General features: G+C 45.8%; 1 protein-coding gene across 5 annotated transcripts in view; it reads right to left on the bottom strand.

Annotated features, from left to right (window-relative positions):
• Nucleotides 1-7768: 7768 nt before the first annotated feature.
• The window catches only part of SS18L1 (SS18L1 subunit of BAF chromatin remodeling complex), a 28135-nt gene continuing 8705 nt past the window's right edge, over nt 7769-27198 (bottom strand). For 2 of the 5 annotated variants that reach the window (XM_044298659.1, XM_044298661.1), the window contains exons 4-11: nt 18865-19009; nt 18441-18638; nt 17780-17947; nt 17006-17107; nt 14897-14989; nt 14683-14811; nt 14447-14574; nt 7769-8993 (exon numbers count right to left, since the gene is read on the bottom strand). In XM_044298659.1, coding sequence (XP_044154594.1) covers nt 8967-8993; nt 14447-14574; nt 14683-14811; nt 14897-14989; nt 17006-17107; nt 17780-17947; nt 18441-18638; nt 18865-19009 — 990 coding nt within the window. In that variant the 3' untranslated portion in view covers nt 7769-8966. The remainder of the gene's footprint in view (nt 8994-14446; nt 14575-14682; nt 14812-14896; nt 14990-17005; nt 17108-17779; nt 17948-18440; nt 18639-18864; nt 19010-27198) is intronic. The other 3 variants (XM_044298660.1, XM_044298662.1, XM_044298663.1) reach the window with 3 other exon arrangements.

Genomic DNA, 27198 nt, shown 5'->3' with positions numbered 1-27198 from the left:
GGCACGGACAGAAAACCCATAATGCTTCCATGGGGTTCCGTGCCTCCGTTCCGCACCTTCCGGATTGCCGACCCATTCAAGTGAATGAGTCTGCATCCGTGATGCGGTGAGCACATGGCTAGTGCCCGCATATTGTGGACCTGCTGTTTGTGGACCGCCATAAGGGGTCACGCCTGGCAACGGCCATGTGCTACATACGTCCATCTAGTTCAGCCTGTTATCCTGCAAGTTGATCGACAGAAAGACAAAAAAAACTGCAAGGTGAAAGACAATTTTCCTTATTTTAGCGGGGAAAATTCCTTCCAATCAGGAAATCAGAATAACTCCCTGGATCAGCGACCCCTCTCTAGTAGCTATTGCCTGTAATATTATTACGCTCCAGAAATACATCCAGGCCCCTCTTGAACTCTTTTAGTGAACTCACCATCACCTCCTCCTCAGGCAGAGAGTTCCATAGTCTCACTGCTTGTACCGTAAAGAATCCTCTTCTATGTTTGTGTACAAACGTTCTTACCTCCAGACGCAGAGGATGTCCCCTCGTCACAGTCCTGGGGATAAATAGATGATGGGATAGATCTCTGTACTACCCCTGATATATTTATACATAGTAATTAGATCTCACCTCAGTCATCTTTTTTTAAACTGAATAGCGCTACTTTTACATTAGCATTCTTTTTTCGAGATCCGTCATGGATCTGCAAAAGCACTTCCGTTACAGTAATACAACCTCATGCATCCGTCATGAACGGATCCAGTTTATTGTGTCTTCTATAGTCATGACTAGGGTTGAGCGAACCCATGGAAGTTTGCGTTTGCCGGGTATTTAAGTCAATGGGGACCCGAACTTCAATTTATTATTTTCCCATGTTGAGCGTGGTGACATCACCGCAGGTCCTTCTATCTTCATTCAGCAGGACCTGCGGTGACGTCACCTGGTGAGCGCGGTGATGTCACCACAGGTCCTTTTGCAGGTCCTGAAGAAAAGAAGATATCGGCTGCGTGATCAAGTGACATTTTTTAAGCCCTCAGTAGACATTTTATTTAGCATTCTGTTTTAATAATGCTATTAACACCCGGACACCGAACCCGAACTTCAGTGAAAAAGTCCGGGTTCGGCTCCGGATAGCCATGAGGGATCCGTCTTGAACACCATTGAATGTCAATGGGGGATGGATCAGTTTTCTATTGTGTCAGAGAAAACGGATCCGTCCCCATTGACTTGCATTGTGTGTCATGATCCATCTCGTTCCACACCACATGGCGGACAGAAAAATGCTGCAGGCTGTGTTTTGGTGTCCGCCTCTAGAGCGGAATGGTGACTGAACGGAGGCAAACTGATGCATTCTGAGCGGATCCTTTTCCATGCAGAATGCATTAGGGCAAAACGGATCCGTTTTGGACCGCTTGTGAGAGCCCATGATGGAACTCAGAAACGGAAAGCTGTCCACTAAAATTCCTCGGTCCTTTTCCATGTCAGTGTTACCCAGTGTTTTACCATTTAGTATGTACAGGTGACTTGCATTATTCCTTTCCATGTGCATAATCTTACATTTGTCAGTGTTAAACCTCATCTGCCACTTCTCTGCCCAATAGTCCAAACTGTCCAGATCCATCTGTAGCAGTATACTGTCCTCTGTAGTATATATACAGTCAGTGGCGTCTCTAGCTTTTAAATCTTGGGGGGGCACACTGGGGGCCAGGACAAAAGTAGGGAGGGGGGGGGGGCAGCTATAACAACGATATATTTACACATGTACGCTTAGAAATGCTGCGATACTTCACCCAATACCTAAGGCTGCTTTCACACTAGCGTTCGTTGGTCCGCTCGTGAGCTCCGTTTGAAGGGGCTCACGAGCGGACCCGAACGCCTCCGTCCAGCCCTGATGCAGTCTGAATGGATGCGGATCCGCTCAGACTGCATCAGTTTGGCGGCGTTCAGCCTCCGCTCCGCTCGCCTCCGCACGGACAGGCGGACAGCTGAACGCTGCTTGCAGCGTTCGGGTGTCCGCCTGGCCGTGCGGAGGCGTGCGGATCCGTCCAGACTTACAATGTAAGTCAATGGGGACGGATCCGTTTTTGCCATTTTAACGCAGACGGATCCGTTCTGAACGGAGCCTCCGTCTGCATTAATATGATCGGATCCGTTCAGAACGGATCCGATCGAACGCTAGTGTGAAAGTAGCCTAAAACCGCAACAGGGAAGAAAAGTCCTGCTGTCTGTGGTTTAAAAAATAAATAAAAAAAAAATCACTCAGATTTCAACATTAATTATCTGTGGATGACACTGCTATGGGGGGGGGGGGGGGGGGGGAGATCTGTGGATGACACATACTGTATATAGCATCTTATGCTATATGTGTCATCCACAGATCTCCCTCCCCGCCACTCACAGGAGTGTACATTTGACATTTCTAAACTGTAATCCATATCCTGCAGTAACTAACTTTAAATCTGGATTCAGCGGCCGCTCATCTCTACTAGTACCTTAACCTTACACCACTCGGCTAGCTTCGGTAACAGGGCCAGGCTACAGCCTTCAGGTACTGCCTGTTAGTTGTTACCGAGCGAGTGCTGATTTCTGCAGGTCAGAGGATACGGATTACAGTTTAGAAGAAATGTACACTCCTGTGAGCGGTCCAGTGGCGGATCCAGAGCCTGGTCTCGGGAGCGGCACTTCCAGATTATTTTCTGTCCGCCGCCACAGAACAAGGGTGCTTATAGAACAGACTACACAGTGTAGAGGTATACTGTATATTGTGTGGCACAGTGTAGCGGTATACTGTACATTGTGTGGCACAGTGTAGCGGTATACTGTACATTGTGGGGCACAGTGTAGGCTATATGTGTATAACAAACATATTTTACATGAAAACTTAGTTATTTGCCTTTGCCCTTGGGGATCTCGTACACAACTTCACCACATTGGCCGGGGGCTCGGCGGAGCTGATGTTGCGTTTCATCCTACTAAGAAAGATTTCATAATAAGGATTTGGAGAAGGGGCAGAGGGATAGCAGAGCAGGGAGTGGCTGGTGCTGCTACTAGGGGGTCATACCATGGGGGAGTAATAAAGCCCACCATAATGCCTTCCCAGTAAGAAATAATTCTCCTTATAATGTGACAGTGCAAAAAATACCCCCTTGTAATGCCCCAAGTTGAGCTAATGTCCCCCATAATTTGCCAGTGTAAAATACCCCTATATAGTGCCCCCAGTAAATGCCCCCATAGTGCTCCTTTCCCCCCTTCCTCCTAGTGCCCCCCATAATTTGCAAGTATAAAATACCCCTTCTTAATGCCCCACGTAGATGACTCCATAGTACTCCTCTCCCCCCTTCCCCATAGTACCCACCATAATGTGTCCCAGTATAAAATTCTACTGTACAGAGCCCCCCCATATAAAATACCCCTTATTTGTGGCCTCAGTAGATGCCCCTATAGTACCCACCAATAACGTGCCAGTAACAAGAGCCCCCCCCATCACGTGCCAGTAACAAGAGCCCCCCTTCACGTGCCAGTAACAAGCTGCCCCCCTCAAAGTGCCAGTAATAAGCTCCCCCATCACAAGCAAGTAATAAGCCCCCCCCCATCACGTGCCAGTAATAAGCCCCCCCATCACATGCCAGTAATAAGCTGCCCCCCCATCACGTGCCAGTAATAAGCTGTCCCCCCCATCACGTGCCAGTAATAAGCTGTCCCCCCCAATGTGCCAGTAATAAGCTGCCCCCCCCAATGTGCCAGTAATAAGCTGGCCCCCCCCAATGGGCCAGTAATAAGCTGGCCCCCCCCAATGGGCCAGTAATAAGCTGCCCCCCCAATGGGCCAGTAATAAGCTGCCCCCAATGGGCCAGTAATAAGCTGCCCCCCAATGTGCCAGTAATAAGCTGCCCCCCCCAATGTGCCAGTAATAAGCTGCCCCCCCATTGTGCCAGTAATAAGCTGCCCCCCCAATGTGCCAGTAATAAGCTGCCCCCCCAATGTGCCAGTAATAAGCTGCCCCCCCAATGTGCCAGTAATAAGCTGCCCCCCCAATGTGCCAGTAATAAGCTGCCCCCCCAATGTGCCAGTAATAAGCTGCCCCCCCAATGTGCCAGTAATAAGCTGCCCCCCCAATGTGCCAGTAATAAGCTGCCCCCCCCCAATGTGCCAGTAACACTGTTGTAAAAAAAAAAAAAAAAAAAAAATCTCATACTTCCCTCCATATCAGCGATGCGATGCAGGCCTCTTCCGGCCTGTGTCCCGCGCTGTATGGCTCAGGCGGCGCGATGACGTCATCGCGCCGCCTGCGCCGACCTCTGATAGGCTGCAGGCACTAGGCCGGCAGCCTATCAGAGAAAGGGGAAGGGACACGCCTCTCCCTCCTCTGCACCGCCGCAGCACACAGGCCGGCAGATGACTATGGAGATGAGCGCAATGGAAGCGCTCATCTCCCTGGCTGTGCCCGACTGTGGCGGCTTACTTGGGGGGCACGGGCATTTTAGTTGGGGGGGGGGGGCAGCATGATGTAGGGGGGGCCGTGGCCCCCGCGGCCCCCCCCCCCCCCCCGGTGACGCAACTGATCAGGAGGCCTCTCTGTGAGGTGCCCCCATAGGGACAGGAAACACTGAGGGTGAGAGTGGGTGGTGGCCTTTTAAACTCTGTGTTCCTGCCCATACAGAGGTCAAGGGGTTAATCTCATAGTAGAGCAGTCATGGTGGATGAAATGGAAAAAACGACTCTTACCTCACACAGAGGCCAGGAACCTCGGTGGCACATACCGCAAATCAATGACGACCCCTTGTTCCTTCCTATACCATGGAGCATTGTATAAATGTGATAGAAAAATTAAATCACTCCAACAAAAGGAGGCAATATGGACAATCACAATACATTAGTAAGTGCCTTGTATTCACTTTCTCTACACGATACATGCCATTTGCTAAAGTGAGACAACCCCTTTAACAAGATGGGAAGGATAGAGCTCAGCAAAGCTGATCCCTCACCATCCATCTTTACTAGATTCCACTTAGAAACTTTTAACAATAAGACACAGGACACAAAGCAGCATTTCTTTGAAAGTTTTTTTTATATTCTTCTTAAAAAGCAAACTTCAGAACAATTTTTCAGACCATACAGCATTACAGACAAAATAAAATAAAAATGACATTCACAATCTGTCCATCCCCGTAGAGCTACTGCTATACTACCAATGCGAAAAGTTATAACGAATGCAAACAACTACAGATCAATGCATGAGAAAAAATAAAAAACATAAATCAGCCTCCCTTTAACAGTATTGGTCAACTGACACATGCTACCAGTGAAGGAAGCCATTTATACCAATAGTCACCCATCCTGCTCCCATAACCAGGTAGATTTGCAAGTCTGGAAAATCTGGGCGACAACTTACATGTAAGCTGTGTTATAACCCAGTGTGTACATAATAAACACCCACTTTCTCCCAAAAACAGCACCACAACTGTCCACAGGTGGTGCGTGGTATTGCATCTTAGCACCATTCACGTCAATGGAGTCTAGCTGAAATGCTACAGCAGGAATTGGCAACTTCAGGCACTCCAGCTGTTTTAAAACTACAACTCACAGAATCCTCCTTTCATTTCTGTGGGAGTTACAAGAACAGCCACGTTTGCATGCTGGGAGTTGTAGTCTCACAGCAGCTTGCGTGCTGAAGGTTGCCGATTCCTGTACTACAGCCAAATTCAAATCCAGCCGGCACACGGCTCAAACCGTTCACATTGCGGCGGGAAGGAGCAAACTCCACATGAAGCGTATGCTGGGATTTCTTTATATGATCCCTGTACGACAGACGACCCGAGGACAGCTGGCATTGCTTTCAGAATAAAAAGCAGTCATGTTTTTCTCATTCTGTACAACCCCTTCAAAATGAACAATGCTTTATAGATGCAGATAAGAAGCGCTGTGTATCTTTCAGTAGTAAGGCTTCCCATACAACATGGTGTAACTGGGTTACAGGACCTCTTCTTCATCTGTTACGGAATGTCTTCTGCAGAGCCTGAGGGGGTAGAGCATGGCACAGGGATTCAATCTTGCCATTCCCCATCAGGCATCAGGATCTGGGTGGTGGAACTCTGCACCCACCAATAGTGACACCACTAGCCGTATTTGGACTTATGTGGTACAGAGGTTACTACCACCAAAATACCCAGTGATGGAAGCCTGGCAGCCACTTTGCATTCTACCAGTTAAGCTGATGTACCATCGGTAATGCAATGGGCACAGTTTGAGATGGAGCACATTGGTAGCCCAGTACTCTAATTCACCACATAACAGGCTGTCAGTTGGTAACACCCCTAAGAATTTCTAAAATAGCATTAGATAAGATTTGAAAGCATTTGATCACTTCTGGCATGTCATAATTGACATGTCAGGTAGTCATTAACACATATGTCTGTCTTTGAACACCATTTTGCGTTGTATAGATACAATCTACATAAAGTACATGACATATCTTGTACTGATCCCGAATTACATCCTATATTATACTCCAGAGCTGCGCTCACTATTCTGCTGTGAAGTCACCGTGTACATGCATTACTCATCTTATAATGATCCTGAGTTACATCATGCATCATACTACAGAGCTACATTCACAATTCTGTTGGCCGTCATTGGAAAGTCATTTGATATCTGATGGCTGAACTCCTAAAGATTAACTGAGCTCCTGTAATGCAGAATAACTAGTTTGTTTTCCTGAGACAAGATGATTGTACAGTACCTGGTGTAAAGGCAACACTTCCCAGAATGCTAATCACCACAGCAAACTGTGACAGACAGTGAACAAGCAGGATAAACTGGGAGATATCATCTCTAAAGTCTGCAGACCTGCGATTTCAGCTCCGAAGTATAATACAGGATGCAACTCCGTATCAATTCAAGAGAAGTAGTGTTATGCATGTAGAAAGTGGGGGACATTTACTAAAGGTTTTAGGACACTATTGTGGCGTAAAAAAGTTGCAAAATTATGGCACGCGCCATATTTGCAACTTTTTAAACTTCTATGCACTTTTTCGAAGTGCAGAGAAAGGGCGTGAGGGGGGGGGGGGGGGGTTCAGGAGGGGCAGGGCTTCGTACTACCCATCGGATTTACTATAACTTTTCCAGAAAGTGGCGTAAGTTATAGCTAAAGTCTACACCAGACTGTAGTTGGCATAGACTTCAGTATTTGGTGCACAGCAGGGTGGAGATGATCTTCCTGAACTTGCGCGAGATGCAAGACTGGCATATGGTTACAACAGTTTTGATAAATGTCCCTCAGTGACTCCACCAGCAGAATAGTGAGACCAGCTCTAGAGTAAAACACAGGACAGGATCAGTAGATTTGTACCCATGGCACTGGCTGGCCTGTTACATGTGCGCCTGGCAGCTGAAGGCATCTGTGTTGGTCCCATGTTCATATGTGCCCACATTGCTGAGAAAAATGATATTTTAATATATGCAAATGATCCTCTAGGAGCAATGGGGGTGTAGCCGTTACACTTCGAGGTTCTGCTCTCTCTGCAACTGCTGCGCTCTCTGCACTTTGACAGGGTCAAAAGTGATGTGGTTTTCACTGCATAGTCCTGTCAATCAAAATGTGAAGGTGCAGCAGTTGCAGAGAGAGCAGAGCCTCTAGGTGTAATGAAAACTCCCCAGTTGCTTTTCTCGTAGTAGGCATTGGGGGGACACAGCTATTTTCTCAGCAGTGCGGGCACATATGAACATGGGACCAACACAGATGCCTTCAGCTTCCAAGCGCACATATAACAGGTCAGCCAGTGTCATAGCTACAAATCTGCTGACAGATGCCCTTTAATGTATTCACAAAATAACTCCACTTTTTATGTAGATTACTTATATATCTACAGAAAAGAAAAAATAAGCGATTATGGGGTGCAGTTCCTTCATCTACCCATTTTTTTTAAATATATATATCAGTTGACTGATAATCAAGTAAATCAGTAAAATAAGAACATTCAGTGTAATAAATAAATACAAAATAAAAAACAAATTTAAAATAAAATTTAAATATATCTATATATTGCTGCCTCTCCTTTACCGGCCTATCCTGCTGCGACACTGTACTCGTCTTCTACAACCATTTAGAAAGCAAAACATACAAGATACATACTGTACAGTTCTTAAAGCAACACTAAATAATATACATACACAGAAAAAGAATCCTGCTTCTTCAAAAGTGCTCCATTAAAATATACTCCAAACATCAAATATACACACAGTCATCCCCCAAGAGTCTTCACTCATACATACAGCCATGACTTTAAGATCAGAGTGAAGACATGGGATTACACCCAACTCTTGCCCTAACCAGTATAAAAAGCCAATACAATCCAGCACATGTCCAATTAGGTTACCCCACAAGAAAAAAAACCTTGTGGAGAAGATGGCCTATCAATGTTTGGGACTCCCAACAATCAATGGAATAATGGGGCCACAGCACAGAAATAGTTAAAGCAGCTATACAGTGTGAGGGTCCCAGAAAACCGCTCCATGTATCTCTACGAGAATTGTTCTCATCAGTATAGGTGTGTGACCCTTGGGACCCCCAAAGACACAGCACCACACAGTGTGACTCCACTTGGTACTGCAGTTCAGTCCCATTTGCTGGAATGAGATTAAGCTGCAGTACCAAGCACAGCCAAATGTACAGATGAGCCACTGAGCTTGTGTTCCCAAATGTGGCCGGACCCCCGTGGGTTGGACAGGGGCTCAGTCTGAACTATTGGAAATGATCCAGTAATGTGGGTGTGCTAGGTAACATCACAGATGCAGAAGGGCTGAGTTTTCACAAAACTTCTTCCTTGGTGACTTTTCCTTTCCTTGGAGAGAGTCTCGGTGGCTCCATCATCGATCTTCCATCTTGGATTCAGTAACTATGGCAGGGAGCCAAGTCAGCTATTATACAAAAGTTCTCCCAACCATAGCGCATGGGCGCAATGGTCACAAAATTAACTTATTGCTGGTAATTGCCATACTGACCCTGTGGGGACAGAAAAACACAAGGGTTGGTATCATGGGTCTAGAAGGAGAATGGAAGCTGGCCAAGCAAAGTCTGCGTAAATCCCAATTTGAAGGCTGAGCCAGAATCAGTCTCCATCGGGTGGATGATGAGTACTGTACGTGCTCCCAATAATCATTGCCCAGAGTAACTATAGGGGTATGTCCACAGAAGACGTACAGTCAGGTCCATAAATATTGGGACATCGACACAATTGTAACATTTTTGGCTCTATACACCATCACAATGGATTTGAAATGAAATGAACATGACGTGCTTTAACCTCTTAAAGGGAACCTGTCACCGGGATTTTGGGTATAGAGCTGAGGACATGGGTTGCTAGATCGCCGCTAGCACATCCGCAATATCCAGTCCCCATAGCTCTGTGTGCTTTTATTGTGTTTAGAAACCGATTTGATACATATGCAAATTAACCTGAGAGGAGTCAGAGCTTGAAAATATGACTCTTCTCTGGTCACACAAGTAAGATATGACTCTTATGTTAATTTACATACGTATCAAATCGTTTTTTTCCCCCCCACAATAAAAGCACACAGATGGGGACTGGGTATTGCGGATGCACTAGCCGCCATCTAGCAACCCATGTCCTCAGCTCTATACCCAAAATCCTGGTGATGGGTTCCCTTTAAAGAGGACCTTTCATCTGGCAAAAAGTTGTGAACTAAGTATCATGCCATATACAGCGGCGCCCGGGGATCTCACTGCACTTACTATTATCCCTGGGCACCGCTCCGTTCTGCCGGTATGTTCGGTCACTTGGTTATAGTAGGAGGAGACTGCCCTTGTTCTCCTGGGCGTCTCCTCCTCCTAGGCTGTAGCGCTGGCCAATCGCAGCGCAGAGCTCACAGCCTGGGAGAAAAAAACAAAAAACTCCCAGGCTGTGAGCTCTGCGCTGCAATTGGCAAGCACTACAGCCTAGGAGAAGGAGATGCCCAGGAGAACAAGGGCAGACTCCTCCTACTATAACCAAGTCCCCTAAGTCTCCTCCTACTATAACCAAGTGACCGAACATACCGGAGGACATAGCGGCAGAACGGAGTGGTGCCCAGGGATAATAGTAAGTGCAGTGAGATCCCTAGGCGCCGCTGAACAGATCATGACACTTAGTTTCTTTTGCCAGATGAAAGGTCCTCTAAGTACAGGCGTACGCCCTGATGTCCTGGTACTTAAGGAACAAGGGGCCTGCGCAAATCATTGAACAGGCACCTTGGGTCAATGTCTCGGCGAATTAACCCCCTTCTATGACGCTACTGCAGTCCTGGTTGCCATGGTTACTTAGCAATAGTACAATAGTAGAAGATTCATAGTTACCTGCTGGCTGCTGCGATGTTCGTGTCCGGCCGGGAGCTCCACCTACTGGTAAGTGACAGGTCTGTGGTGCGGCGCATTGCTAAAGAACTGTCACTTACCAGTAGGAGGAGCTCCCGGCCGGTCACAGACATCGCAGCAGCAAGCAGGTAAGTATGAATCTTCTACTATTGTACTATTGCTAAGTAACCATGGCAACCAGGGCTGCAGTAGCTTCCTGGTTGCCATGGTTACCGATCGGAGCCCCAGCGATTAAACTGGGACTCCGATCGGAACTACGCTGCCACCAATGATCGGGGGGGGGGGGGGGAGATGGGAGGCCGCACACTGCCACCAATGTTGTTACTGCTATAGTGTGCCACCAACGATTTATTACAATAGAGGGAGGGAGGGGGGGGCGTTGGTGGGCGCACACTGTTGGTGGGCGCACAACCTACGGCCACGGATCACGGACACGGATGCCAATCTTGTGTGCATCCGTGTTCTTTCACGGACCCATTGACTGGAATGGGTCCGTGAACCGTTGTCTGTCAAAAAAATAGGACAGGTCATATTTTTTTGACGGACAGGATACACGGATCACGGCCTCGGCTGCAAAACAGTGCATTTTCCGATTTTTCCACGGACCCATTGAAAGTCAATGGGTCCGCGAAAAAAAAAAGGAAAACGGCACAACGGCCACGGATGCACACAACGGTCGTGTGCATGAGGCCTAATTCTTGTGCAACACCTAAAGGGTTAACAAAGTTTCTAAAATCAGTTTTGTATACCTTAAGGGGTGTAGTTTGTATAATGGGGTAATTTTTGGGTGGTTTCTATTATGTAAACCTCACAAAGTGACTTCAGACCTGAACTGGTCCTGAAAAAGTGGTTTTAGAAATTTTCTGAAATATTTCAAGATTTGCTTCTAAACTTCTAAGCCTTGTAACGTCCCCAAAAAATAAAATGGCATTCCCAAAATGATCCAAACATGAAGTAGACATATGGGGAATGTAAAATAACTTTTTGGTAAATGTGGTATTTTTTTTTTTATAAATAAAAATGTTTTATTTTTTTTTACTCCATTTTACCAGTGTCATGAAGTACAATATGTGACGAAAAAACAAATCTCAGAATGGCCTGGATAAGTAGAAGCATTTTAAAGTTATTCACACATAAAGTGAACCCGGTCAGATTAAAAAATGGCCTGGTCCCTAAGGTGAAATATGGCTGTGTCGTTAAGGGGTTAACTGCAGACTGCCAGCTTTAATTTGAGGGTATTTACATCCAAATCAGGTGAACAGTGTAGGAATTACAACAGTTTGCATATGTGCCTCCCACTTGTTAAGGGACCAAAAGTAATGGGACAATTGGCTTCTCAGCTGTTCCATGGCCAGGTGTGTGCTATTCCCTCATTATCCCAATTACAATGAGCAGATAAAACATCCAGAGTTCATTTCAAGCATGCTAATTGCATTTGGAATCTGTTGCTGTCAACTCTCAAGATGAGATCCAAAGAGCTGTCACTATCAATGAAGCAAGCCACCATTAAAATGAAAAAAACACAACAAACCCATCAGAGAGATAGCAAAAACATTAGGCGTGGCCAAAACAACTGTTTGGAACATCCTTAAAAAGAAGGAACGCACTGGTGAGCTCAGCAACACCAAAAGACCCGGAAGACAACTGTGGTGGATGACCGAAGAATTCTTTCCCTGGTGAAGAAAACACTCTTCACAACAGTTGGCAGATCAAGAACACTCTGTAGGAGGTAGGTGCATGTGTGTCAAAGTCAACAATCAAGAGAAGACTTCACCAGAGTGAATACAGAGGATTCACCACAAGATGTAAACCATTGGTGAGCCTCAAAAACAGGAAGGCCAGATTAGAGTTTGCCAAACAACATCTAAAAAAGCCTTCACAGTTCTGGAACAACATCCTATTTACAGATGAGACCAAGATCAACTTGTACCAGAGTGATGGGAAGAGAAGAGTATGGAGAAGGAAAGGAACTGCTCATGATCCTAAGCATACCACCTTATCCGTGAAGCATGGTGGTGGTAGTGTCATGACCATGTATGGCTGCCAATGGAACTGGTTCTCTTGTATTTATTGATGATGTGACTGCTGACAAAAGCAGCAGGATGAAATCTGAAGTGTTTCGGGCAATATTATCTGCTCATATTCAGCCAAATGCTTCAGAACTCATTGGACGGCGCTTCACAGTGCAGATGGACAATGACCTAAAGCATACTGCAAAAGCAACCAAAGAGTTTAAGGGAAAGAAATTGCTATGCAATGGCCAAGTCAATCACCTGACCTGAATCCGATTGAGCATGCATTTCACTTGCTGAAGACAAAAACTGAAGGGGAAATGCCCCAGGAACAAGCAGGAACTGAAGACAGTTGCTGTAGAGGCCTGGCAGAGCATCACCAGGGATGAAACCCAGCGCCTGGTGAGGTCTATGTGTTCCAGACTTCAGGCTGTAATTGTCACCACCAGATCTTTGAGAAGTTCTGATAGACGTTCTTCAGTACCTCCTGCAAGATCTTCTTTTGTTTTGACATCTCTCCTCCCTCTCCCAGCTGTCATCTATTAGCAGCGATTGCCTCCCTATATATCTCCTCCCCATACTGCCTCACCTTGCGGTTTATACAACTTCCTGGAGTGTGCGCATGCTGCAACTGATGCTTCTACAGATAAGTCTGTTCATTTATTTGTGTTTTCCTGTTGCCTTGATCCTAGGTGACCCTGACTCCCTCCGTATTAAATGTAGGGAGCCAGTGGTCGTGTCCCCTCACTATTATAGGGTGTTCAGGTGTCATACAGTCGAGGCACGATGGCATGCAATTATCTATCCTAGAGATCTTTGCATGGGCTGAGAAGACAGGGAGAGCGTCAGGGCTTTAATAGGGGTCACCCTTTTGTTCCTTAGTTTTGGCTCAAGCCAGTCGGATCCTTATTTGTAACTTCTTGTTTTCTGTTACACCATCCGTGACAGTAATTGACTACAAAGGATTTGCAACCAAGTAATAAAAAGTGAAAGTTTGATTTATGATTATTATTCTGTCCCATTAACAAGTGGGAGGCAGATGTGCAAACTGTTGTAATTCCTGCACCGTTCACGTGATTTGGATGTAAATACCCTCAAATTAAAGCTGATAGTCTGCAGTTAGAGCACATCTTGTTCGTTTCATTTCAAAGCCATTGTGGTGGTGTATAGAGCCAAAAATTTTAGAATTGTGTCGATGTCCCAATATTTATGGACCTGACTGTAGATGCAGATTTGCCGCTGCGACATTGCGTGCAGAAAATCCACAGTATTTTTGCAGGAGCAGCAAAGTGGATGAAAATTGCCATGGAAAAAAAATCCACATAAATTGACCTATGGTGTGCATTTTAAGGGTACAGTCCTGGTACAGGCATGTGTTACAAGCAGATTTGTAGCTGATTTTTCTGCAGCGTTCACCCTCTGCATTGCACTCTGTGGTGGAAACCTGAAGCATAAATTAGCGCGCTATGGATCTATGGTCTGTACCATAGGGCAATGTAACTATACTGCATATTTTTTATTTTTACTTTAGCAGTGGATTTGCTGCATATGAATCAGTGGTGGAGAATCCACATATCCATCCCGAATGGACGCACCCTAAATCCTCAATATGTCAGTGCTGCAGGTCTGTACAGTGCAACAAACCCGTAGTAAAGGTCCATTCACATGTCCATAGTGTATTGCGGATCCGCAATACACCCGGCTGGCACCCCCATAGAAATGCCTATTCTTGTCCGCAATTGCGGACAAGAATAGAACATGCTCTATTTTCTTGCGGAGCTGTGGACCAGAAGATCGTCCCTATAGAGAATGAATGGGTCCGCACCCTTTCCACACAATTGCGGAACGGATGCGGACCACACTTGCAGACGTGTAAATGGAGCCCAATTCTGTTACAAATTAATTTTCTCATTCATCATTTAGTGTCTCTTTAAAATGTCCCTTAAAAATGTCCTCAAAACATGGAAGAGAAATAATGTCAGATGAGATATAGAATGAGACAGACACGTGATAAACAGCAAGAATAAAATCCTGGGATGGATGAAGACATATCGGTAAGGATGTGTATACTACCTGCTCATAGCCATAGGGCCGCTGTTGTTGGGCAGAGGACGCGGTCTGTGGTGCCCGGTAACTGGTGTAGGGTTGGCTTTGACCTTGCTGGTAAGTCGAATACTGTGAGGAAGAGCCCTGGGCTGGGACTAAAATGAAGAACAAATTCCATTCTTACCATCTTGAGATGTTGTAGTTTTATAATAGCCGGGCTCTAATGGTCCTGCAATATATCCAAATTGAAGCCACCCACTTACCATATCCCTGCTGTTGCTGTCCCGGATAGTTCTGTTGATTGGAGTATTGCTGTTGCTGGGAGTACGCCTGTTGCTGACCTGTCCCTTGCTGATATCCACTCTGCTGCTGGCTGTATTGAGTGTTTCCTGCTACAGAATGAATATGTACATAGGTAGGTGTTCGCCAGAACACAGCCCAGTTATTAAATACATTTATGCTTTTTTTTTTACTGACCTCCTTCATAGTAGTGCTGTGAAGAGTCATCAAACGTCCTGTCGTAGCTCTGTTCGCCATAGGAGGACTGCTGGTACGCGTAGTCGCCATGTCCTGGATTAGAAAACAGCAGTGAAAGGGTGTACAGTGCCCTCTATGGTACTAGAAGAACACGAAATCTAAAAGTATAGACCTACCACTGAAGGATAGAGATCTTCCATTTCCATTGAACATGTGTAGCAGGGGATTGCCCAGGATTAGAAAAGCATGGCTGCTTTCTTCCAGAAACTGAGTCACACCCGTCCAAGGGTTGTGCCTGATATCACAACTTGGCTACATCAATGTGAATGGGGTTGCAATACCAGACACTCAACCCATGGATGGCAAGGACGCTGTTTTTAGAAGAACGCATTAATGTATAAATCATCATGTACAACCCCTTTAAGGGTACTTCTACACGTGCAACAGAGCTTCTGTAGCTGCTGGTTTCTGAGGTGCACCTGTACTATGTAACTGGAAAACAGGGCAGGGACAGGCGTGACCAAGCAATAAGCAGTGTGGACGCACGCAGCGCCCTCAGATGTTAAAGAAGAACTCCCACAAAAAAAAAATATATATATTCTCTGAGCTGTTAGAAAGGTATATGATGTAAACTGTAGTGAAGGCAATCTTCTTACCAAACACTGTATTTATAAATTATAACCTCCCTTCTGAATCTCAGCTGTGTCATGTGATCAACACTCTTACTTTCCAAATAACACAGCATCCTATGTGTGGATAGGAAGCCAGTTTCTTTATGTAGTCCTATGGAAGCCTCAATGAACTGACCTGTGCTGTGTCAGTTGGAGATCAGAGTGTTGGTCACATGACGTGTGTAGAGAAAAAAAGGCTCCAGCACTCGTAGTAAAGATTTTCCGGTCCCGGTCTTTATTCCACCAAACTTGTCATATACAAACACAGTGGCACTCCTTCCCACTCCCCCCCCCCCCCCCCAATTTACACATTTTGAACACTTCTGTTCTTACTCATAATCACATGACACAGATGAGGATCAGAAGGGAGGTTATAACTCTCAAATACAGTCACTGGTAAGAAAATGTACTTCACTACAGTTTACATCATGTGCCTTTTTAACAGGTCAGAGAATACAATTTTTTTTGTGGGGGTGCTTCTTTAATGAATCAACTAGACCCATTCTCAGCAAGACCTCAATATAGACCTAGGGTATGGCAAGACAGGGCAACCGATTGCGCAGTGGAGATGTGCACACAATGTGCCCGAAAACCAAGCTGTTATGGAATCAGATTGTTGAAGATTCATTGACAGATGCTTGCTTATCGTTCGCCACAAGGTTTTGCAAGAGCCATTAATAGTAAGCAAGCGACTGCTGATCAGTATGAAAGGGGTTGGCTAATCCCACACATTGATGGCATATCGCTAAGATATTCCATCGTCAGACAGGAGTGGAACCCAGAGGTGGGAACTGCCCCCATCTCCAGAACGCAGCCCCTGAGTTGAACTGAGAGCAGCCGCCCATGCGCAGCCACATGTTCACTGCTACAGATGTTTTCCGGCTGCGTCGCCACCTCATACTGGCCACAAGGCCTGGGCGTACCCCAAAAGAAATTTTGAGCTGTCAATAGGGACGGTTTCTAAATTGCAAATGAGAGAATATAGATATATACATGCTATGTTTTGTTGAGAATAAGGTAAAAAAATAAAAATAAAAAAAATGCACCATTATATTACTGCTGTTACTGTGCCCTAAGGATGGGTTTACATTTTTCATAAAAAAATAAATAAATAAATGATAATTGTAAAAACCACATGCAGTTTTGCACGACTGCAATTTTTACAGGTGAAACCTGTAAAAAACTCGGTCAATTACCACATCACAAAACCAGTTTTTACTGTGTATTTTTCCCCCTGGAAAAAAATGCAACATGCAAACCCACCCCGAGCTTTCCATATGGAAACACTGCCTATACACACTCTGAACGCCGAGACTTTGCGAGCATATTATTCTTGATACCAGAGAGCAATAGCCGACTGGCTGTTGCACGCTAAATCTAAGTAAAGGCCTCATTTGATGAGCACGTACTCTCGCACATAAAGAGATCTGACACGTACCATCTGTGTAATACTGCTGGCCCATAGACTCGGAGGAACTCTGACTGTGTGCGTACTGCTCGCTGTAGTACTCCTCCTGACCCAGATATTGCTGAGCAGAACCTGCACACAGGACAAAAAGAAAATACACCTCTTAACCGGCTTGTAATGTAAAAAAGGCACATTAACAGTGGACTATATTAGATCTTAAAGGGGTTGTCTGGGTTCAGAGCTGAACCCGGACATACCCATATTTTCACCCAGGCAGCCCCCCCAATGCTAGCATCGGAGCATCTCCGGCTCAGATGCGCTCCCTTGCCCTGCGCTGGATCGCGCAGGGCACGGGCTCTTTTGTTTACAACACACTGTCGGGAGGAGGCGTCCGCCCGGCAGTGTGCTCGGTGACATCACTGGCTCTGATGGGCATGCTTTAGCGCTGCCCGAGCCATTTTACTGGCTAGGGCAACGCTAAAGCCCGCTTATCAGTGACGGGCTCACTGCTGGTCGGCAGAAGAGGCTTCGCTTGGCAGAAAGGGACCCGGTACGTCACTGACTAAGAAAAACTGCACTTCCGGCTGGGATTTTCTCAATGGCAAAAGTAGCATAAGAATTGTCTGGTAAAGGTAGGAGAGGCAAGAGTGTATAAAAAAAAAAAAAAATTATATATAATCTTCCCAATCCCGGACAACCCCTTTAAAGGGAAAACATTTTTTTTTTTTAAATATGCACATGCCCCCTAGTGGTGATATTTGGAATGTCATGGACAGTGTACAATGCCAGGTCAGTTCCCCTCACCTTGCTGAGATGATCTGTATGGTCCCAGGGGCCTCTGTCCCATCATAGTGCTTCCTTGGTTACTCTGGCTCATAATGGACATTGAAGACTGCCCTTGGTAATGCTGACCTCCTCCTTGTGCCGTGGTGTAATGAGTGCTGGCAGCTTGCTGGTGCATCATAGACACTGCTATAGACAATAGCAAATTGAGAACGGATCAGAGCACATGGCATAAGAAAGTCTGCAACGTGTAGTCAGTCACCTACCTACCTAATACCCATCTATCTGTCTGGTAAATATCTGTGAGCAACGACTACCTTCAGCAATTCAGTCCATATAGCATGGCTCTTGTGGCTCCTACCTGTTGCCCATGGCAACCAATCAGATTCCACCTTTCATTTTTCAAAGCCACTTTGGAAAATAGAAGGTGGAATCTGATTGGTTGCTATAGGCAATTACGCCAGTTTTCCTTTCCTCCAGATTTGATATATCCCCCCGCCATGGCTCTTTGCTGTGGCTCATAAATGGAGTACTGGGCAGGGGACCCCCCTCGATAATAGGCCCAATAAGGACATGTTTTCCCTGACTGCACAACCAACCACTTTAATCTAATGGGGACAGAAGTAAAAGTAGTTAAGTAGATCAGTCATAAACTACACTACTGGGCCACCATTCCACTCACCTGGGTTTGTAGGCATGTTCATATTAGCCCTTGACACATAGTTGCCTATGCTGCTCTGACTCTGCATTGGCACATTCTGAGAGCTGGGCACAGCATGACTGTACCCCGGTGCTGTGCCATGAGAGCTGACTGCCATGCTCATACTAGTGGTGGGCATAGTGGTCTGACCAGACTGCTGCATGGTCACATGGTTGGGGCCTATTCCGAAAAAAAAAAGAAAAGAGGAAAAAAGAATGAGATTTTCCAACACCCACCCCCCGCCCAAAAAATAAAAATAAAAAATACACACACTAATACAAAAAGATATATAAATATATAATTTACCTATAAAACACACACACACGTAGTCATTAATCTATACACGGACACAGGAATGTGCGTCTGAGGCTACAGACAGTGGTAATATATTAGAGAGGGGCCTCACCATTACTGATCTGGCTCTGCATGAGGGAGGAGGGCGGCAGGGTTGCACCTAGCGCATCACTCAGATTGCCCTGGGAGTGAAGGCCCTGGCTGGGGCCTGTTTGGCTCATCCCTCCTGGGCCCAGATTCATGCTCTGTGTTGGTGGCTGCAAATAAAACAATGTCAATTTACAGGCAAAAGCTACAGAGGACACAAGGTTGACATATGGTAGGTACCTATTATTTAGCACTAGGGAGCAGATCCATACACTGGCGTATATATGCAGGTAACATCTGGCCTTGTCTAAGCAATTATATGAAATCTACTCTGTGTTTTAAACGGCATGTCCAGCTAAACGGCCTCAGGATAGGCCATCACTAAGGCCCCTTTCACACGGCCGAGTTTTCCGTGCGGGTGCAATGCGTGAGGTGAACGCATTGCACCCGCACTGAATCCGGACCCATTCATTTCTATGGGGCTGTGCACATGAGCGTTGATTTTCACGCATCACTTGTGCGTTGAGTGAAAATCGCAGCATGCTCTATATTGTGCGATTTTCACGCGACGCAGGCCCCATAGAAGTGAATGGGGTGCGTGAAAATCGCATAGCATCCGCAAGCAAGTGCGGATGCGGTGCGATTTTCATGCATGGTTGCTAGGTGAGAGTCTATTCACTGTATTATTTTCCCTTATAACATGGTTATAAGGGAAAATAATAGCATTCTGAATACAGAATGCATAGTATAATAGGGCTGGAGGGGTTAAAAAAAAAAGTTAACTCACCTTCTCCTCTTGATCGCGTAGTTCCCGGTTTCTTTACTTCTTGAATGATGAACTGTGGGCTAAAGGACCTGTGGTGACGTCAGATCACATGCTCCATCACCACGGTGATGGACCATGTGATTGGAGCACACAACAGGTCCTTTAGCCCACAGCTCATCATTCAAGAAGTAAAGAGACCGGGAACTACGCGATCAAGAGGAGAAGGCGAGTTAACTTTTTTTTTTTTTTTTTAACCCCTCCAGCACTATTATACTATGCATTCTGTATTCAGAATGCTATTATTTTCCCTTATAACCATGTTATAAGGGAAAATAATACAATCTTCAGAACATCAATCCCAAGCCCGAACTTCTGTGAAGAAGTTCAGGTTTGGGTACCAAACATGTGCGACTTTTCTCGCCCGAGTGCAAAACGCATTACAATGTTTTGCACTCACGCAGAAAAAGTTTTGAGTGTCGAGTTGCACCATACTTTCATGGAGATGTGCGCCAAATTTCAGCTCACTTACACCACATTTTCATGTGTATACTAATTATAAAAGTCTTACTGAATATGAACCTGTCTTAGGGTACTTTCACACTAGCGTTTTTCTTTTACGGCCACGAGTTCCGTCCTAGGGGCTCAAATCCGGAAAATAACTAATCAGTTTTATCCCCATGCATTCTGAATGGAGAGCAATCTGTTCAGGATGCATCAGGATGTCTTCAGTTCAGTCTTTTTTACTGATCAGGCTTTTCAGAAAACCGTAGCATGTTGTATTTTTACCTCCGGCCAAAAATCCGGAACACTTTGACTGAATGCCAGATCTGGCATTTTTCCCATTGACTTGCATTAATGCAGGATCCGGCGCCGTGTGTTCCGTCAAACCGGATTCGGCTTTTGCATGTTAAACCCGAAAAATTTGCAAAAAAAGTTAAAGGGCCAGATTTATCATTCGCTCAAATCAGAATAATGGAGTGAAAAAGTCGCAAAAAAATGCGCAAACGCTAAAACTGCGCACAAATTAGCTTTTTTCTGCTCTGCACTATGCTCGCCAGTTTTCTAAAAGTGGGCGTGTTTTCTTATGTAAATGAATCTCTAGACAGATTTACTATTGGGACTATTTAAAAAGTCGCAAAAAAATGCGCAATTTCACTCCAGTGAGGACCATGCTTATCTTATGAGACTTTTTAAAAGAACATGCAACTTTTTCGTAAAAACGTGCGACTTTTTCGTAAAGATGTGCGACTTTTGTAAAGCTGCTTATTGACGGATAAACTGCTACCGTCAAACCACATTTATTACAGTCTTAAAGGGCCGATCATAAATCTGAGTTGGCTAAAACTGACTTTAGCCATATGTGAAAGTGGAGTGAGCTGTCAGAGCAATGATAAATCTGGCCCAAAGTCTATAAATGGCAGATCTGTTTTTTCCAATCCTGATCAGGATTCCAATGTAATCCGTTTTCACACGTTTTTCCGGATCCGGCGGGCAGTTCCGGCGACGGAATTGCCCGCCGGATTCAAACAACGCTAGTGTGAAAGTACCCTTACAAGAAAGCCAGAGTTGACTTGAGCCAAAAAATCAAAACTTGATTTTTTTTAAGGGATAATAAATGAGGCACAAATTAAAGACTGGCGTTGCCAATACGCCTGTTTTGGGGGCTTTTTTTACTCCAAAAAAGGCAAGCATATACAACTGAAACACTAGGAGTCACAAGAGATTACAATCTATGAGGATTCGGGGGTGACACATAAGGTAGTTGATTGTGATAAGCAGGATTCGGGCCATTATTGAACTGACAGGAGTGGTGCTGGCTGATCTGCTTCGGGTTTTGGACTGTTGGAGGATCGAGTTCACGCCAGAGGAGTTGGTAGGGGAGAGGTTTAGGTCCCCAATGCACAGGCAACGTCTGTGCGGCAGCCGGAACTAGGGCTGCAGCTAACGATTATTTGAATAATCGATTAGTTGCCGATTAATTTCTTCGATTAATCGGGAAAAACGACAAAATTACAAAACAGAGGTTTATATGATCTTACTTGAAAAATTATGTTCAAAGGCCATATTAAAACAAATTGTGGGCGACACTATTATGGGGGATCTGTGGGCGACACTATTATGGGGGATCTGTGGGCGACACTATTATGGGGGATCTGTGGGCGACACTTATGGGGGATCTGTGGGCGACACTTATGGGGGATCTGTGGGCGACACTTATGGGGGATCTGTGGGCGACACTTATGGGGGATCTGTGGGCGACACTTATGGGGGATCTGTGGGCGACACTTATGGGGGATCTGTGGGCGACACTTATGGGGGATCTGTGGGCGACACTTATGGGGGATCTGTGGGCGACACTTATGGGGGATCTGTGGGCGACACTTATGGGGGATCTGTGGGCGACACTTATGGGGGATCTGTGGGCGACACTTATGGGGGATCTGTGGGCGACACTTATGGGGGATCTGTGGGCGACACTATTATGGGGGATCTGTGGGCGACACTATTATGGGGGATCTGTGGGCGACACTATTATGGGGGATCTGTGGGCGACACTATTATGGGGGATCTGTGGGCGACACTATTATGGGGGATCTGTGGACGGCGTAGTTATGGAGAGGGGGATCTGTGGACGGCGTAGTTATGGAGAGGGGGATCTGTGGACGGCGTAGTTATGGAGAGGGGGATCTGTGGACGGCGCAGTTATGGAGAGGGGGATCTGTGGACGGCGCAGTTATGGAGAGGGGGATCTGTGGGAGGCGCAGTTATGGAGAGGGGGATCTGTGGGTGGCGCAGTTATGGAGAGGGGGATCTGTGGACAGCGCAGTTATGGAGAGGGGGATCTGTGGACGGCGTAGTTATGGAGAGGGGGATATGTGCACTGTTATGGGCATAACAGTGCACAGATCCCCCTTCCCATAGCAGTGCCATACACAGACCCCCCCTCCTCCCCATAGCAGTGCTATACACAGACCCCCCTCCCCATAGCAGTGCCATAGACAGATCCTCCCCCCTCCCCATAGCAGTGCTATACACAGACCCCCCTTCCCATAGCAGTGCCATAGACAGATCCCCCCTTCCCCCTAACCCCTAACAGCCCCGGCCCCGATGCTTGCATCTTTATTTTACCTTTTTACAATGACGCTCCCGCTCCTGTAACAGCCAGGCAGAGCGGACGGCGGCGTAACGTCACTCAATCACGTGACGCGCCCGCTCCGCCCACTTCATGAATGAAGGAGGCGGAGCAGGCGTGTCACGTGAGTGAGTGACGTTACGCCGCCGTCCGCTCTGCCTGGCTGTTACAGGAGCGGGAGCGTCATTGTAAAAAGGTAAAATAAAGATGCAGCGCCCGCCCGCCCGAATAGCAACGAATCGGCGATTATTCGATAACTGGATTCGTCGACAACGAATCCAGTTATCGAATATAATCGATTACATCGATTAATCGTTGCAGCCCTAGCCGGAACGGATCGAGAACCATTCAACTTGAATGGGTCCGTGATCCCTCCGCACCGCAAAAAAATAGAACATGTTCTATTTTTTTGCGGTGCGGTGGCACGGACAGAAACACTGTGGAAGCACTCCGTAGTGCTTCCGATCTGTGCTTCTGTTCCGCACCGCATCTCCGTGATGTGGGGTGCACACGTTCGGTGCCCCGTGTATTGCGGACCCGCCGTATGCGGGCCACAATACAGCCACAATGGCCGTGTGCAGGAGGCCTTAGTCGGGGAAAAGTCATTTTACGTTGCTTGATAAGCCTGCCTGAAAATATGTGTTTTTAAGGCACGTTTGAAGGTGGAGAAGTTATGAATTGACCTAGTATTCCGGGGCAGAGTATTCCAGAGAGTAGGTGCAGCTCGAGAAAAGTCTTGAAGACGGGAGTGAGAGGAACAAATTATGGAGGATGTTAGTCTTACGTCACTAACAGAACGTAGAGCACGTGTAGGGTGGTAGACGGAAATGAGGGAGGAGATGTATGGAGGTGCAGCACTGTGGAGAGCTTTGCGGGTGAGGGTGAGAAGTTTGAACTGTATTCTGTGGTGGATGGGTAACCAGTGAAGTGACTGGTACAGACTAGTAGCATGAGTGTAGTGGTTTGATGGATAGATGAGCCTGGCTGCAACATTTAGAACAGACTGAAAGGGGGAAAGTTCAGTTAGAGGGAGACCGTATTGCGTTGCAGTAGTCAAGACGAGAATAATTCAAGGCAACAAGAGTTTTTGCTATTTCCACCGTAAGAAAAGGGCGGATTCTGGCGATATTCTTGAGGAGCAGATGACAAGAGCGTCTAAGTTATTGAATATAGGGTACAAAGGAAAGATCAGAGTCAAACGTGGCCCCAAGACAGCAGGCATGTTGCACAGGAGTTATGATAGTGCTGCAGACCAAAAATTGAAATATCAAGTTCAGGTGGGTTAGTAGATGGGGGAAAGACAAGAAGTTCAGTTTTTGAGAGGTACAGTTTTAGATACTGGTATTTTGGAGTAATGCAGGGGTGATGTCAGGGGAAGAAGTGTATAGTTGGGTGTCGTCAGCATAGAGATAGTACCAAAAGCCAAATCTACTGATAGTCTATCCGATGGGAACTGTGTAGAGAAAGAAGAGTAAAGGACCTAGTACTGAGCCCTGAGGAACTCCAACATCAAGAGGAATAGGAGAAGAAGAACAGACAGCTAATTATGCACTAAAGGAGCGGCCAGAGAGATAGGAAAAGAACCAAGAGAGAACAGTGTCCTTAAGGCCAATTAAGTGGAGCATGGTGAGCAGGAGTTTATGGTCTACGGTATCAAACGCTGCAGAGAGATCCAGAAGATCTCTCTGCAGATCTTCACTTTAGTAAGGGAAGTTTCTGTAGAGTGAAGAGGGCGAAAGGCAGGGGTCAAGAAGAGAGTTTGCAGAGAGGTAGCTTATTAAGTGAGAGTAGACAAGACGTTCAAAGAGAGAGAGAGAAAGAGAGAGAGAGAGAGAGAGAGAGAGAGAAAGAAAGAGAGAGAGAGAAAGAGAGAGAAAGAGAGAGAGAGAAGAGAGAGAGAAAGAGAGCGAAAGATAGAGAGAAAGAGAGAGAGAAAGAGAGAGAGAGAGAGAAAAGAGAGAAAGAGAGAGAGAAAGGAGAGAGAAAGAGAGAGAGAAAGAGAGAGAGAAAAGAAGAGAGAAAAGAGAGAGAGAGCAAGAGAAAGAGAAAGAGAGAGAAAAGAGAGAGAAAGAGAAGAGAGAGAGAAAAGAGAGAGAAAGAGAGAGAGAAAGAGAGGAGAAAGAGGAGAGAAAGAGAGAGAGAAGAGAGAGAGAAAGAGAGAGAGAAGAGAGAGAGAAGAGAGAGAGAAAGAGAGAGAGAAAGAGAGAGAGAAAGAGAAGAGAAGAGAAAGAGAAAAAGAGAGAGAGAGATGTGTTATAGGGTCAAAAGAGGAGGGAGAGAGAGCATGTGGAGGAATGTGAGGGAGAAGGATTGAAATTATTTGGGGACTAGGAGATTATTTCCTTCCGGATACTGCCAATCTTGTCTCTGAAGTAGGTGGGCATGCCATCAGCGCAGAGGTCAGTGACAGGTTCTGGAACTTTAGGCATTAGAAGGGAATGAAAAATGTATTTGCATAAAGGCTTTTTGGAAAAAAACCCTTGAATTTTATTTTATTTTTTTAAACTAACACCTGCATGCAAATCATACGGCAAGCCAGTCATGACAGTGAATAGTGAATAGTTTGAACTTTGGTAAGGAATAAATGCATAAACATTTTTTTGTATGTGAACCTGGCCTTAGGCTGGTCATAGCCGCTCCAAATGTATGACTAAATATGATGATCCAGTGCAGGGGAGGATGACTCAGGGTATGACCACATGGCGCAGTCATGTCACAATTGCGATGTGGCTGCACTGCAGTTGACTATCATGTGGCCGCAGTGGGTTCTAATTAACCTAATGAAGAAGTCACAGTTTAGTTTATCTGCATTGTTAATGGCCGTGCGGTATTGAAAGTGCTACGTGGCTATTAACAATGCAGACCGACTAACCAGTAACATCTTCATTCGTTTTATTAGAGCCTGATGAACCCGTATGGCCAGGCTGTACTCAATTGCGTCGCAACCACGCCATAACCTAAAAGTTTCTCCAGACAGATTAGGAGTCATTTACTAATGCCAGTTTTGCGTAAAAAAGGCGCAAGAACCCTTTTTGCTTTTTTTTTTTTTTTTTATGTCCGTGTGACAATATTTTGTCGCACTCTGTGTTTTTTACAATGTACTCATCACTGTGGAGTGGTGAGGGCGGTGTGGTGGCATGTCTAGGACAGGGGTACATTAGCCCCAGCAAATTCACTCATTTACACCTAGAAACAGTCGTAACTGTTGGCAAAAACTACTCCAGGGGACTGGAGTGGTTTTCACACCAGGCACATGGACTGGGGCATCAAAAGGCGTTTTTATTATGATAAATGACCCCTATTCTGCCTCCTCAGATGGCTCTCTCTAGTGCGCACATTGCACCTAAACAGCCCAGTAATGAGCCCTGATTGGATAGTGTCAGAGTCTGCGATGACATCTCCCAACTGGTAACACCCAGTTGGATCTTTATGACAGACAGCTGTCAATTCATTCATAAACTTCTAGTAGGAATAACAGAGGAACGACACAACATAGCGTTATAAGAACACAATTGTTATTACAAAGTAGTTACTAAAACAGACATGGCAGTAGAGGTAATATGTCCTTTTTAAGGCTACTTTCACACTTGCGGCAGTGTGATCCGGCGGGCAGTTCCGTCGTCGGAACTGCCCGCCGGATCCGCCAATCTGGCTGTGACTGAAAGCATTTGCAAGACTGATCTGGATGCGGCGCCGTCTCACAAATGCATTGCAAGAACGGATCCGTCTTGTATCTTTTTTCTAATTTTTACCGGTCTACGCATGCGCAGGCAGGAAGGACGGATCCGGCATTCCGGTACTTTGAATGCCGGATCCGGCACTAATACAGTCGTGGCAAAAAGTTTTGAGAATGACACAAATATTAGTTTTCACAAAGTTTGCTGCTAAACTGCTTTTAGATATTTGTTTCAGTTGCTTCTGTGATGTAGTGAAATATAATTACACGCATTTCATACGTTTCAAAGGCTTTTATCGACAATTACATGACATTTATGCAAAGAGTCAGTATTTGCAGTGTTGGCCCTTCTTTTTCAGGACCTCTGCAATTTGACTGGGCATGCTCTCAATCAACTTCTGGGCCAATTCCTGACTGATAGCAACCCATTCTTTCATAATCATTTCTTGGAGTTTGTCAGAATTGGTGGGTTTTTGTTTGTCCACCCGCCTCTCGAAGATTGACCACAAGTTCTCAATGGGATTAAGATCTGGGGAGTTTCCAGGCCATGGACCCAAAATGTCAACGTTTTGGTCCCCGAGCCACTTAGTTATCACTTTTGCCTTATGGCACGGTGCTCCATTGTGCTGGAAAATGCATTGTTCTTCACCAAACTGTTGTTGGATTGTTGGAAGAAGTTGCTGTTGGAGGGTGTTTTGGTACCATTCTTTATTCATAGGCTGTGTTTTTGGGCAAAATTGTGAGTGAGCCCACTCTCTTGGATGAGAAGCAACCCCACACATGA

This window comes from Bufo gargarizans, chromosome 6 (genome assembly GCF_014858855.1).
Source record: "Bufo gargarizans isolate SCDJY-AF-19 chromosome 6, ASM1485885v1, whole genome shotgun sequence".
Classification (NCBI taxonomy): Eukaryota; Metazoa; Chordata; class Amphibia; order Anura; family Bufonidae; genus Bufo; species Bufo gargarizans.
The sequence above is the reverse complement of the archived record's forward strand: the minus strand, read 5'-3'. Positions and strand labels throughout refer to the sequence as shown.